The 15,795-nt window shown below is 39.4% G+C and overlaps 2 protein-coding genes across 3 annotated transcripts in view; one reads left to right on the forward strand and one right to left on the reverse strand.

Annotated features, from left to right (window-relative positions):
- The window catches only part of LOC111228362 (peptidyl-prolyl cis-trans isomerase FKBP8-like), a 32,096-nt gene extending 19,321 nt beyond the window's left edge, over window positions 1-12,775 (reverse strand). The window contains exons 1-4 of one of the 2 annotated variants that reach the window (XM_022754185.1): window positions 12,705-12,775; window positions 9,766-10,336; window positions 9,313-9,482; window positions 8,649-8,737 (exon numbers count right to left, since the gene is read on the reverse strand). In XM_022754185.1, the coding sequence (XP_022609906.1) occupies window positions 8,649-8,737; window positions 9,313-9,482; window positions 9,766-10,240 (734 nt within the window). In that variant the 5' untranslated portion in view covers window positions 10,241-10,336; window positions 12,705-12,775. Of the gene's footprint in view, window positions 1-8,648; window positions 8,738-9,312; window positions 9,483-9,765; window positions 10,627-12,704 lie in introns of those variants that run through there. The other variant, XM_022754184.1, reaches the window with a different exon arrangement.
- LOC111228361 (RNA polymerase II elongation factor ELL-like) overlaps window positions 12,727-15,795 on the forward strand; it is a 27,373-nt gene continuing 24,304 nt past the window's right edge. Inside the window, exon 1 of the mRNA XM_022754183.1 lies at window positions 12,727-12,917. Coding sequence (XP_022609904.1) covers window positions 12,780-12,917 — 138 coding nt within the window. The 5' untranslated portion in view covers window positions 12,727-12,779. The remainder of the gene's footprint in view (window positions 12,918-15,795) is intronic.

A 15,795-nucleotide genomic window follows, 5' to 3' on the forward strand; every position in this document is an offset into this window, starting at 1 on the left:
GAAGCGTGACAGTCGTGTCAGTGTTCCAGTACAGACAGCACTTTTTTACACCAATTTATGAGCGTTACAGATCAGAGGTGACGGTAGGACAGTAGGTACAAACCTTTTTGGAGCCTAACAAGTTAATGGAAAATCTGTTTTTGCACAGTGACATTTATTTTTATATTTTAAAACATCTTGAGACGAAATCTGCTTGGTCTACAGTTTTAGGAACAAACACTTCTTTTAAGACCAACAGGTGTGATCAAGGATGCCTGGATCCTCTGTAAGGTGGTGGTTTCCACAGTGATGCCAAGTGCCAAGTGTCCAAAAGATTTGTTCAGATCCATTTATAATACATTTGATAATTATTAATAACATTTTACCACATTAAAAAATAAGGCTATATTAACTATGTTTCAAACACATACAATCATAGGAATTAAGCAGTAAATATCTGAATTACCAAATAAAAAACCATGTTAAATGTTAAATGTGCAGTTATGCTGTGGTGAGTGACATGACTTGACACGCTCTGGCTCCTGATGATACCATGAAAAATCACAAAGAAGGAGCACTGTGGGAACTACCGCATACAGTACACATTAGCCAATATGCTGTAAAACACAGAAGAGAATATAACTTTAGATGTCCAATATCGAATAAAGTGACACATTCATGTCTTTTTCTGATAATGAAGCAGCTCTAGGTTCTGTATTAATACTGTGAAAGTATCGAAGTGCTCAGTCCACAGAGAAATGCACAGATCCTGTATTCAGAAATTGATCCTTAAAACAAGCCATCAGGACATTGGTAACTTTTTTGATGTCACAACAAAGCAGTCACTGCTCTCAGCCATGCCCAAAGCCCTGCCCACCTGGACCCACCATCCAACCTTACAGGATTTGGTCTGTCCGAGTGTTCACTGAGTGCTTTAACAGTAACACAGAGTGTTTTGACAGTCAGCCAATCAGAAGAGAGGCTCAGAGCCTCCTCTCTTATGACTGGCTCACCAATCTGTTGTTACTAGAGCTCCAGAGAGAAGCCTGAGAGAGGAGATGTAAAACTACACTGAGATTGTTTTTTGTTCTTAAAACCACAAATATAACTTCTTATGGTTATCAACACTTCAAATAAAACTGGTGAAAAGTGTCAAATAAGGGACCTTCAACTTTTACTTTGTACATGTTATAGCTTAAGTTAAAAATTAGCTGTGATGGTTTCTTATTTTTCCTTATAGGTTTTGTTGGTGCGTCAGTCACACTGGATATTAGGAAATGGTTTGTTTTATGTTGAACAATATCCTGTTTGCTCTTAGCTGTTGTTCAGTAGCTATGTGGTAAAAGCTCTTACGTGATCATTCTGTTCAATGAGAATATTGTGGGTTTTAATTGTTTTGCAGTCTCACTTCGTCCCTCCTGTGAAAACCTACTGTACCAACCCTGGTTAACATCAGCATTCTGTTGTATCACTATTCATACAATACCAAGCCAACTTTAATCCACCAAGTATTATCTGCTCTAAAAATAGACTATCTACCTCCAATTCAATAAAAGCACATTTCAATTGAGGAGATTTACTGTCCCACTAAACACCTCCCAATCATGGAAAACAGAAGTAAATATAACTGAGGGCAGTGCTATATTATAACCAAGGCTGTGCCGATGAGCGAGATAAGCCTGCTAGCAGTAGGGGAAAAAGGTAAACATCCAGGGAGATTAGATGAGGGACATGCACAGTTCAAACACTGGTCTGAGTGGCAAAATACTGCTGCTGCGCCAAAACAACCCACCATGTAGTTTGAGAGGTAAAACAAAGAGTCTATTCTTGTTCAGATTTAATCCATACCTTTCTTTTTTAGCAACACATGCAGTTTTAAACTAATGTGGCAGTGGTTATGGCAGGCAGACGAGTGGATGGTGATTGAGAGCTAACCCTGATCTTATCTGGAGTGTGCTACAGCTGTCGGTGCTGCCTGATCTGCTCCTGCAGCGTAAGGTCTGGGTGTGGTTTCTAGTCAGCCTGCTGCGTGCGTCTGTGCCGGGAATGAGACACACACACAGCCCAAAAGCTACAGTCAAACTTGTTTTGGTCACGTGACCGCACAAGCCAAGAGTTCAATTGTTGCTGTAATCCTTCATTGATCACACACAGTAAACCAAAGAAACATGTTATTCACACTGGTGTCAGTTATGCCAGAAGTAATTTTGTACTGAGAAGAAACATGAGTGTGGAGAAGAATGGTTTAGATTCATCGTTGTGTTTTCCACAGAGGAGCGTCTCAAAGGTCACATTATTCATTTGACCCAGGTGGTGCTGCAGAGTGAGTCACACTACCTTCAGTGCAGAGAGGAACTCCACCTCACAGATTTTCTGACGCGGCAACATGCTTACGAGCCAGGAGACAGAGGGGAGGAGGGCCGGTGTGCATAAAAGTGACAAACACCAACCAACCTCTGTGTTGCGTGAGTCACTGTACCTGTCTACTAACAAGTGCCTGATGCAATGAAAAGCAGAACTGCCAGCTCTTGGCTGTGTCATGCTACATTGGGTGATAAGAAGAGAGATTGGCTTGAGAGTAGAGGAAGAAACACACACAATAATCACAAGTGGACCTAACACCCTGTATTTCATTCAATGCCACACCAAAGAACATATGCTAATGTTTCTCTTTATCTTTGTTGTAAAGAAGAGGACAGAGAAAAACACAGAGACCAAATAAGTCACTGACATTTCTCACGTCTGTCAAAAGTGGCTACGCCCACATGTATCCTCACTCATCATCAGACTGGATTCTATTGATCAGAGTTCTGGCTTGACACCTTCTCACGTTGCCACTTTCATCTGTGAATCTGTCGGCCTACGTGCGTTTCTGCTCAGAGAAATGTCACTGTTGCCTTTTTCAGCTACATTCCCCGCTGGATATGGGTGTGCCTCAGAGGCTGCGGGGGAAATGCTTCCGCACTTGCCAACTACATCAAGAGTGTCAACAAAGATTCCCCTTGAGCACATTCCCAAGATGTTGTTTCACTGGTCAATGCATGTTATCTATTAGTGCTGGGTAAATATTTGATATTATATTTCAAACATAACACCTGCACACCGACTGCAATTAAATATTGTATTTAACAATTAGATTGGATACAGGCTGGATGATCTGCAGGTCAACACTGCGACCTGTTCAACCTTATTCTGACCTAATGACATTCCAGTATGGATGAAAACATTGTCTGATATAATGGTTGGATTAAAAAGAAATGGAGATAGTGTGCAGGAATTATTGTCATATATTTTTAATAGCTATGTAGCTGTTGTCACTTGTAATGTGGGGTGGCTCTAGGGATGTCAGTCTGGCGGTTAGTCAGTCGCCATCATCAGGTCACAATTTTGATTTTGCTCAACATTTTAGATTATGATGAAATACCTAAAAAAAAGTAATGACACTCCCAGCCTCACATAGTACAACTGAGCCTACAGCCTCAGCTGCAGTATGTGTTTAATGCTATTTATTCCTAGCATTCCTCTTAGTTGTCAAAACCTGGTGCCTATGTTGCCCATAATGCAAGTAGGCCACCAACAGTTCAGTTGGAAATTTTGGCTTGTTATGCTAGCAGCACAGATGTGGAATGGGCTACAGAGGTCTGGTGCAGTAACCACACTTCTTCGTAACTCCACACCACCAGATTGTCTTTTTCATTTTTGAACTTTTAGTTTTAGGTTTCAACCTACACTGTGATGACTTGAGGCCATCTTTCAGATTTCACGCTACCTCTAGAGCTACTAAAGCTTTATACTAAGTTTTCACACATACAGAAGACCTGTAAACAGACTTTGATATGTAAAATTGGTGGCGTTCCCCTTAAATGTCAGATGTAAAGTGCCAGTCTTTTTGGTAGACGATATAAGAACTAAGTCCAGTACTTTATTAATATATCCCTGTAAGTCTGTAATGTTGTATTTTATTAGTATTTAAAAATGTTAAAATCACAAAGCCAAGCATTTCCCCACCTTGATGTATCTACACCTACTCTAAACGACTCTAAACAGCCATAAGCTATTATTTACCTTCACAGTGTGACAGCCTGGCAGTCTGACAGAACACACCATAAGATCAAATTAAACTGCACGGCTAACAACATGATGATGAATATGATGCAATAACCTTCAATCATGACAGTGAATGTTACTGTACTTTCCCATGAGCTGAAGCTTCATTCAACTCACTCCTCCCTGCCACTATAAAGCCAGATCAGTATGCCTGGTTTAGTCAAAGCTCCCCCGGGCTCAAAGAGAGGGAGATTCCTCTCTCTCCTTCTACAGTTGGACTTGTTTGTTTTTCTCCCCCCAGAAACTGACAATGATAGCCATCTGGTGTGTCTCCACAGTGTCTCTACTATTCCATTAAAGGCTATTTGTTTAGTATGTGATTATCTGCTATATTTGAATATTGTGGTTCATAGTCACTGCTAACAATTTATAATCCATGTTATTCTATGTTGGAAACTATTGGTCCCTTATTGTTCCCTGGAGATGCTGGTATTTGGATGTCTTCAAACTTTAACTGATGTTGTAGCTGAGAGCCTGGAGACCATTTCACAACATTTGCAAAATGTAAGCTTGCATCATAAGATAATTTCCTCTTGCGTTAATTTTTATGTGTTTCCCTAATCAGAAAAAAACACGACACTTAGGACCCATGCATTAGCATGTGAGAGCTGTAGAACAGACTAAAATAATTTTGTCAGACTAATACATTCAGGTGCTAGATCTAGATTTTCCCAGTTTAAAAGTACAATCAAAATTAGATCCGGAATAAAGTTGTACATTGGTTAACTAGTCTTGACATTCTTACGTAAAAACTTTATATTTCTGAATTTCCCAGGCTGGTGTTGCCTTGTACAATTAGTGCTTCAGCAGCTTCACTGCTGTCGAGATATTTTAAAAGGTGATCTGATCCTCATCTTCTTGCACCCGATCCCTGTTCATCATCAAATCAAGTTCAAGACCTTCCTCCATGTTTATGTTACAGATCTACTTATCCCCCCGTACAACGGTAAATTATTAAATTTTTGATCCTGCTTTACCTCTTTCATTGTGTTTCTGTAGATTTAATTTTACCTATATCATACCCTACATACCTTAAGTCATTTACAGTTGGTTTACATTGAATACAGCCAATGCTTTTCTTTGTGTTGAAAATCCTCAGCCCTGTGTGTATAGTATGTACTGTATATGGTTAAGGTATATATATACATCCAGTACATGTTGCTTTTCTCTAAATTACTTTAGTACAAACCTATTTGAACTGCAGTATTAATCATGAAAAGCAGACAATCCCCACATGACACATTGATGCAACAGTTGAATGATTAACTGGCTGACATTGTCCATCTGGACTTGGATTAAACTATTAATTTAACTTTGACACATCCCAGTGGTCTAATTAACTCTACTTCAACATGTGCCACTGAAGTAGTTCTCAGTTGTGCCAAGAGTAAAAGTACACCAGCACCTTCGCTGCCAGCACCGGGGCTTAAGCTTCTGTTAATGTTTGTTGACAGCTGGCCAAAGTAACCTTACCATTTCACACTGAAGAAGCTTTTGAATGTGTTGTATGGTGTTTCACATGCAGCTAGAAATACATGCACACGCTGTATATAATTGAAGTATTGCAGGCTCATTTCAATGCAGTGTTGTGTTTAACTCATTTAGTTTTGTTAAGATGTAAATAAAGTAAGTGCCAATGGCATTTAATGTTGTTAACTTTGGGGTTGTGCAGGGCTGATGAGGCTGACTCCCTCTGGCCCCTGGAGGGTTTATAAGTGTTAAAGTTGCGCCTGTCCAGTGATCAACAGATGTTAGCTTCCACTCTTCTCTGATAATGACCTGCTGATTGAGGGGATGCAGTGTGTGTCTCTGACTAAGCAGTGTGTCTCAGCAGGGAATAGTTCTGACGCATGCTGCTGTTCCTTGAAAAGGCGAGCAGATTGCGTCACATCTCTGCTTCCAAAGGCTCAGGGCTTTAATGTCTCACAGGAAAAATGTCAGTGTTTCTTACAGTCAATTTAGTCCCAGCCAGCCTGTCTGTTGTAATCAATCAGGTAAATACTTCCATTGGTTTCATTATCATCATCACATCACATCCCGAGCCCATCACCCACACACCAAAGGTACAGACCACTCCATTGTGCTGTGTTGAATCACACTGTCTGACCAGCTTTGCACACTGCTCTGATAAATAACTGTGAAGTGCTCTTAGCGGCACTGTTTGCAACAGGCGACTGACAGAGTTCAATCAATGCATCTGCCAGAAAAAAAGAGAGGCTAATGAGATTTTCCCTCATTGCGTCTCTGTCATTTTACAGCACAGATACACGCTGAGCTTGTCAAATCTAGTCTGAAGCATGATGTTTGTCGCTGTTTGTAATTCTTATTTTTGAATGCCTCTATGCTCAAATATTTCTTTTTATTGAATACTTCTGTAATAGACCTTAACAGACAGGTTCAGCAGTTCATCCAGAGCAACAAGCCATTAATGCTAAGTTATTTATCAGTGTTCAGTGTCCTTAAAGGAATAGTAAGACATTCTGAGAAAATGAGTGTCTTCCCTTTCTTGCCCACAAGGTCGATGAGAAGATTAATACCACTCATGTTTAGTAAATATGAAGCTACAACCAGCAGACAGTTAGCTTAGCTTAGCACAAGGACTGGGAACAGTTGGAAGTAACCTGGGTTAGAAGTGCCTTGTTCTGGACTATTTCTTTGCCAGGTTCAGTCATTTCCTGGAGTCTCTGCTGGTAACAGCTCAGAGCCAAGAATTAGTCTGGCACATAACCCATCATTACACAGTGCATTTTCATTTTTTAAATTTTACACAAATTGAACAAATTGCTTTAACATCTTAAGTTATATTGTCATAGGTGGATTTTTTTTTTTCCTTGGGAGAGCCAGGCTAGTTGTTTCCCCCTGTTTCTGGCCTTTATGCTGAGTTAAGTTAGCCACCCATTGGCAGATATGAGCATGGTATTAATCCTCTCATCTGGCTCTGGGTAAAAAAGTGTCTTTCCCAAAAAGTCAAACTATTCCTTTAAAGACCCTCCAGCTGAAGATTTTTCAGACTTCAGAGACTGTGGTATTTTCCATCATTGGTTGGCCTGTTTAACCATTGGACTACCCTGCTGCTGGAGTACCTTTAGTAAAGTTTGCAACATGGTGTTTCACTTTATAATTTCTTTACTTTCATACCAAATCATCAAAAGATGTTTTTAACTTCAGTTACGACAGAAAATCCGCAACCTAAGTAAGTGAATCAAGTTTAAAGAGCTGGCACCAAGCACTGATTGTCTACCGTATGGTACGGTAAAATTTGACTCCACAGCACACAACCCTAATCAGCTGCATCAAAACAATCATTAACTAACCTCCCGCTGTCTCCCCCCTTTTTCTCTGCCTCCTTCTCCACACACGACAGAGGGCGAGACTCTAGACAACACCTCAGAGACTCCTCGCTTGCATCTCTCACACACCATGTCCCATCATCCACCTTCATAGAGCCCCATAATAAAAACAGGACCCCACATGTAGCACACAGAAGAGACTGAAACAGTTAAGTACACACACTGAAAAAAACAAACGAACATGCTTTCACAACACAATTTTCAGTACATCTGAATGTTATGTTGTCAGCAATGTTTTTATGCATTACTCCTCTGTACTGCCACTCTGCTAATGGTACACGATGTCCTACATGTAGCTGAATGGCCAATTTTGATATGACTGTGCTGCACATACCCACAAAAAGGCAGGAAAACTCTTTAATTTAGGGTCTGTTGAGCTTTTTATATTAACTGGACGACTGCTGTCCACTCACAGAGAACACGTGGCTCTAGTTTGAGTGTTTGAAACTATCCAATAATGGTTAGTTTGCTCTAATGGGTGTGGGCTTACATAAACACTGGCATAGACTTGATAGTATCACTTTCAGAATTACATTAATGGTCCCAATTTTGCTGTTTATGAAACAGCTTAATATATAGTATATTACTGCCTTTCTAAAAAGTCTTACAGTAAAAACTACTGAAAATAATTTGCTGCAAGATAATCAACCTGCAAACAAATTAAATCACATTACTCACATTTTCTATTAACACTATATTCCTACCTCAAAAGGCATTTTTCCTCAAATATTTTCTATGGTATATTTTCATACACTATCTCATCAAATCACTGTGATGCATTAATGTCCCATTCTCATGTGTTCAGGTTGTCCAAACTAAACATTAAAACTATAAACAATAGGTTTTTGTCAGTGACACACCAATCTCTGTTGTGTTCATACTGGCTCTTTAATAGTGTAAAGGTTATAAACCTAAGCCATTGGCTGTAATATGAGTGGTGTCTTCCCATAGGTTGGTAGGTTACAAACACACCACTGATAGGCTGCCTCTGAATGGTGTCAGGAGGAAGCCATCTGCTCCTGTTTATGGTTCATTAACCCTGCTACCCCTGGATAACCAGGCTGCCCCCACAGCAACAGGTACAAGAGCCCAGGGCTCACTTACTGAGATTATAACTGGACGGAAAAAAAATATAACTGGCCAAGTCTGGTTTCTTCTTCAACATGGTCCTTGATTCAAAAGTGTATTCAACATTAACTGTAAAGTCCTTACCTTCCCAAAAGTCCATAAGCATACTGTGAATCTGCCAGCAGTAATGTGATCTCACCCTTCTGCATGGATATGACACACTCCTCCAGGGCCTACAGGTGTCAAAAACACAACGTGTTATTTAAAGCACTGTTAAAGCATCTGCAGCTTTTTATATCATTACACAAAATGCATTTAAGCACTTTGCATTGTGCATTTCATTTTCCTCAAGCATGTGGAGCACAGGTGATGGTAATGTTGGTCAGTTGGTCCTCCACTTTGGTTGGGATTGAAATATCTCAAAACCTACTGGATGGACTGCCATGAAATTTTGTACAAATGTTTGTTTTTCCCCGAGGATTAACCATATTCAGTTTGGGTATCCCTTGACTTTTCCTCTTGTGCCACCGTGGGCTTTAAGTTTTTGATTTTCAGTGAAATATCCCATCAACTATTGGAATGATTGCCATGATATTTGGTACACGCATTCATGTTCCAATACCACAAAATATTCAATCAGCCATAGCTGCACTATGTCTTTTGTACTGGCAATATGATGTTAACCTGCTGATGTTAGATCAGTGGGCTAACTGAGTCTTGTTTACCTATTTTCACAGTCTCTACTGGATACTAATGAAGCACAGTGTGTTACCCTGTTAGATTAAACTGAAGGGTTCAAAGCTTTCACCTGGTTTACATCTCCCTCTCCAATAACAAAGACAAGCTTGCCATCCTTCTCCACCACAGTGCGGTCCTCCAGGACACACTGCATCTTCACAGTAACCTCCTGGCCCCAGGTGGGGCACAGGGAGTGCGGGGCCACAGGCTCCAGCACCTTCTTCCTCAACAGCCGGTCCTCTGCGTGAGAAAAGAAAAGGTCGTGCAGGACAAAGCAGGGTTAATCTGCTAGTTGTTGGTAAAACATATGCTCAGAAACAGCCATGAACACACCAAGCTTGAACTCAGTCACATTTTGGTTACGTTTCTTCTTTTGAGGTTTTCAAATGAAAAGTAAATGTAAAGATCAATGCAAAGTAAATGAAAAGCATGAGTCACTCATAAATTAGTGATGCAAGATTACCTACAAAGTCTAAAATGTGTGTCTGTGCATGTGATGTGCTGTTCACTGATGTATCCTCACCTGTGATATCCTGCCAGTCTTCTGCAGTAAACAGCTCCTCAAAGGTTGAGGAAGTCCACTCCTCCATTGCGTATTCTGGAAAGAGACTCTCTGCTGCGCTGTCCCTCTCCAACACATCATCGTCCTCTGATGGGTCTTGAAATCTTACCATCTTCCAGCTGTTTGTTTTTTTCAGTTTCCTCCGTTCTTTGCATTCTGTCTCTCCGTCTTCTCGCTCGGGATTGGAGGTGCCTTTTATTTCGGTGCTTTTACTTGCTCCTGCACAGCTCTGTGTTTCAACCTGCTCTTTCATTTGCAACTCCTCTCCTTCCTCTGGTGGCCCACAGGCCAGCTCGGTATGACTGTCCTTGTCAGCAAACTCGGAAATGGCCTCTCCTAGCTCAGGCTCTGTAGGCTCCACTGCAGGGTCTGTATGCTCTTCACAACATGGATCTGTCTCCATTTCACTACAGAGAGCGAGGGACACCGTCTGCATTAGTCTCCAAAAGAGATGATCCTCCTTGTCGAGTCAATGTTCCACGCAGGTGTAAGTTAGTAGTTCTGTTGTGAACAAATTTGTGCCACATACAATCTGTCAAAACAAAATAAAATATCCATGACGTAATATTTACAAAAATCCATGCTTCGTTTCATTAAATCCTACTCAGAATGCATCCCTAAATCCTGGCTTCAATACGGTTTTTTTCAAGCTTTGTTCCGCCTGCAGCGACGTAGTTTCGGCAATTCTGTTGCACTTTGACCTTCTCTCTCTCCTGCTTGTGTCCGTCTTAGTCTACATAGTCCAGTGATATGGCAGCAACAAAAAATGATCAATGTAAAGAAACTGTGCAGCGCAACGAAGCACTCTCAGCCAGAAGGCTTGTGCAGTGGTAATCTGCAGGATTAGAAGAGAAAAACCTAATCTGCCAGAACGTCTGTAAGCTTCTTAATGACTTCACCGTCGTGCCCCATAATGCAGTTTCCATGAATGCAATCTACCAGCAAGATGTCGGTAGATACAAGCTATAACTTATTTTGCTTTGAATTATGTTGGGAAATTTTTATTTTCACTTTTTAAGAAGTGTCACAACACTAATCAAAGAGTGCAGGCTGTAAAACTGACACTGGATTACAGATTATGCACAACATACTGTGTTTATGGTGAAACCCTATTGGCATAATTAATTTGGGTATATTCACAATAATAGTTAAAAACTGAAATGAATTGGACTCTCAGCTAAACTGGGGTAGGTCTAACATTTTGGGGACAAGGTGAGGTTTTGCATCACTTCCAAGCTCCTAACAAGATTTACCTCATAACAATGCACTGCATCATGAATTCATCTAAAGGCTGAAGTCCTGTGGCCCCAAACCATATATGCTACCTAAAAACATCCACTTATTAGGGTGATACCATGATAAAAAGGTTGAGTTATAGTGGTAATCCCAGAAGAAAACAGAGTTTGTGAAGGAAACGTAAGACAGCAAAAGCAGAACTAGACTGATGTGAGACCAATAAGACTCAGATGTCAACATCCACCTGACCATATTGTAAATACACACTACTTTGTTGACTGTGAGGCAGCGCTTTCATCTACAGCCAAAGCATGATTTCCATCAGGGATTAAATTCATCCAAATTCCATATTTGTCTTTTAATTTCTCTGACTGGCGTTTGTTCTATCACAAGTGCTCTGCTTTAATACAATTTGGATATACTTTAAGTGCTGTAATTTTATGCAACTTTTGACCTCTACTCCACTACATTTCAAAGGAAAATATCACACATTTTACTATACCGTGTTTATCTGATAGCATCATTTACATTTCAGATTAATATGATCATGTAAAACATATGATAATCGTTATTATAGTTTAAACAACCCAAAAGCAGAGAAACTAGTTCAAATCAGATCAGCCAGCTTCATTAAAATGCAGCTTACACTTAAATGTGTCAGTAATAATATTCCAATATTTTACATGATAATATGAGCTGAAGTAATAAGTTGATTAATTGAGCAGTGAATCGTTAGAAAAATAACCATCTATTATTTTGGCAGACGATTAGTCATTTTAGTTATTTTCAGTAAAAATGCCAAATATTCTTTAGTTTCAGCTTCTAAGTGTAAGGATTTACTGTATATATTTGTTTTATTTGGTTTTTAAACTTAATATCTTTGGGTTTTAGACTGCTGGTTGGACAAATCAAGTCATTTTAATAAGTCACTTTTGGCTCTGAGAAATTGTGATGTGCATTTTTTGCAGTTTTCTAATATCTTATAGACAAAACAACTAATTGATTAATTGTGATAATAATCAGCAGATGTACTGATGATGAAAATAAAAGCTAGTTGCAGCACGAATGATAATACAACATTCTGAAAAGGGACAGTCTACATAATTAGTACTTTTACTTTTCATATTCAAAGTTCATTTTGCTGATAATACTTCTGTACTTGAGTAAGATTCTGAATACAGAGCATTTATGTGGAAGATATTATTTTTAAATTGTTGTATTGGTACTTTAAATAATCTGTATACTTCTTTTTACCACAGAAAAAAAAAGTTGTTCATAGTTTTGATTTGTTTACAATTTCTATTCTACACCATACAAATAGATGGTTGTTGTCAGATTGCGATATATTTTTTCATTCATTCGTCTGCTGCTGTGTTTATACTTCCTTTTGTGTGTGCTGCAAAAACACATACAGTGCATTTACCAAAATCCAGTGGAGGAGGGCAGCTCGGACCTAACCCTGAGCGAAAATAGATCAAAGATAAATACAGGCTGGAAACTCTGGGGGCACAAACGGCCAACGATAGTGACCAGGAAAGCAAAAGTAAAATAGTCTCCGTACTTTCTGTGTGTGTGTGTGTGTGTGTGTGTGTGTGTGTGTGTGTGTGTGTGTGTGTGCGCGCGCACGTGCGTGCGTGCGGGTGTGTGTGTGTGTGTCTCTGTACTGTTAGCTCCGCCCACACGCTCTCTCCTCCGTGACGTTTCAGGCTGAATGTCACCAATAGTCTTCAGTTGTAGAAATGGCAGCGCTGAGACAGGAGCATCGGTATGGGCTCTCCTGTGGCAAAATCAACAAAAACACCCCGAATCAAACTCTTTATCACGTCAAACTCACTGACACTGCCATCCGGACCTTGGAAGCCTACCAGAACCTGAAGGTAAGGAAAATCGATCGGGTTCAACTTTGGAGATTGTGTGTGTGTGTGTGTGTGTGTGTGTGTGTGTGTGTGTGTGTGTGTGTGTGTGTGTGTGTGTGTTTTCTTTTCATCTATATTTCCTTTCTCTTAATCGGCTCCCAACTCCGGGAAACTGTACGATCTCGACTGGAAACGCAGCTTGTTCTTCCCCTTTGGGAGAATTAAAAAGTAAAGTTTAAATACTTTTGGAGACTGTGGAGTTGCTCAGATCTGATCGACAAAAGCGTCGCTGGCTGATAAATGTAGTCTGTGCTGGTTTACTCTGGCTCTGTTACAGTAGAAGGCAGGCTAAGCTTAATTTATTGTGATCATAACAGGCAATTCAATAGACTCTGATGAACGAAGGGATTTCATTCAAATTGGTTTTGAGCAGAAAAGGAGACGCTCAGGCTCTTTGAAATTGTGCGTGTCTGCTTGTTTACCAAAAGCTCAATTTCCTGAAGTTCCCATATGACAGAGGTTTGTGATTGTGCCTTGAGCTTTAAAAACCTGCTGTTTCTCCATACAATACATCTGAAATTCATTATTCAGATTATTGGCGAACACAGACGATTGTCAGTCATTAAATGTAAAAAAAAAAAAAGAAAAAAAGACTGGCTTTTCTGCTCGTTTTGCTCTCGGGAATAAATTAATGAACAAGCTATCAAGCAAATTATTCGACTCCTCTGAAACGGGAGACTGTTTTATTGCTTTTATGGTCCATTAGATTAGACCGAGATAATTTAGTCTATCCAAATGTCTTTCCCAGAGCAATGCTTGATAAGACAGTTAGTCCCACATCAGTTATGACTGCAGTAGGAGGCTCATTTTTGAGTTTTTTTTTTTTTTCTGAGCCGTCAAAACAAATAGTTGGATACAGTACGCTTGTTCGCCACAGTCCCGGGCCATATAGACCCTAGATCTGGACGTGGGAGTCCGTGGTTTAGCTGTATAGTCAGCACTGGGCTCAATGGCAGGGCTTGGCAAGTTGTTGCTCGGCTCTTGTGTATTATTGTTTTTTGCCCTTTACACGCCTGGAAGCCCGCCCAGCTCCGGAGCTCATTGGTCTGTGAAGCAGAGTAAACTCCAGAGCTCACACAGCCTGACAGCTTCCTCCAGGCCAAAGCAGGCAGGCAGGCAGGCAGCAAGAGGTTACTGCAAAAGTTTTCCAAGTCAAAGACCACCCCCGAAAATACTGTTTTAGACCGCTGGGCTCTCACTGTGGTGTGGAGGATTTTGTCCTCAGGAACCTCAACCTTTATTAGATATGATTTATATATGATTTTCATGTTATTGGTGAGGATACCTATAAAAAAAAGACAAATTCTTAGACATAAAATTGTATAAATTGTATTGCTAATCATATTAAGGCTACAGCTTTATCTTCTCAAGTAACTGACTAATTGTTTGGTCCACAAAATGTCAGAAAATACTGAAAGATCCCTTAATCCCAATTTCCCAGACCTCAGAGCTGTTCAATGCAGCCTTTTAAGACTTAAAAAAAAAAAAACAGCAAAGATTCACATTTGAGAAGCTGGGAACACTGAAACTTTGCTGGTTTTCCTGAAAAAAAGGTTTTAATGATGAATTGATTATCAGAAAAGTTGCTGTGTAACTCTCAGTTGATCAACTAATAGTTTCAGTTCTAAACAATAGGGGGAACAAAAGAAAAATGCCACCAACTCATTTTCCCAAAGCCAAAGTTGATGTCATCAAATGCCTTGTTTTGTCTAACCAAAAGATGAAAGCCAAAGAAAGTAAATTTATATCATAGATGTCAAGAAAACCAACAATTATTCACATTTAAGACTTTGGAACCAGTGAATTCATGGCACTTGTGCATAAAAATCACTTTAATGATGATAAAGAATAGCTGCATATAAATTTTGTGTCCCTGGACTAATCAGTTAATCTGTACCACTTTCTATATTTACTTTACTATACTTTCAATAAAGTGCCCCTAATAAAGCATTTATTAACGTATTTAATGACTTTGTTAATGGTTAATAAATCATTTACTGATGCTTTACAGATCAGGTATTAGCCATTAACAACAACGTTTGGGTTGCCAGGTTGTTAAAAATCCCTTTTGGCTGGCTAATGTAGTCAGAAAACTATCCATTAATTAACACTCAGGAGTTTCTTACTCTCTAATAAGCTATCATGTCTGCAGTTATTGACTAGCTGTTAATAAAAGGTTGAAATCAAAATGCTCCATCTGGAGAACACCAGCCAAATGGATTTTTCACAACCTGGCAACTCCAGAATTAAATTCTTATTAATGGCTCATCACTCACAAAGTAGATTTATTAACATTTATAAAGCTGTTAGTTACAGTTTCTAAAGCATCCATCAAGGGTGCCTTATTAGAAATGATACAAATTAATCAACTAATTGTTTCAGCGTCAGTAAATGCTCCAAAATATTAATAATTATTCTCATATTTTAAATTATCATACAAAAAATAATTAGCTGCTTTTTTTCCACACTTATAATAAACCCTCTTAAAAATGATCAAATTCAGACCTTTAACAAGTTTGATTTAGCCCTACGGCTGTGTTTGTAATATGTAACAAACATTATGTGCTTTAATATTTATTATTCCATTCAATATTAAAAGCTAACGGATGATGAAGAAAATCATAACAATACTCCTCGATAGGGAACACATTTCCCAAAACCATTAATAATAAATTAAGAGCGCTGTCAATCACAGGCACAGCTGTACTTCATAGATAATAGTCTCTACCTATTAACCATGTATCATGTTGCCTCAAAGGCAGACACTTTTTATGATTTTAATAATTCTTTATCAGTAGGGGAGGGTGTGTTTATGTGTGTGTATGTGTGTGTGTGTGTG

The sequence above is a fragment of the Seriola dumerili genome, unplaced genomic scaffold (genome assembly GCF_002260705.1).
Source record: "Seriola dumerili isolate Sdu_G_001 unplaced genomic scaffold, Sdu_1.0 BDQW01000219.1, whole genome shotgun sequence".
Taxonomy (NCBI): domain Eukaryota; kingdom Metazoa; phylum Chordata; class Actinopteri; order Carangiformes; family Carangidae; genus Seriola; species Seriola dumerili.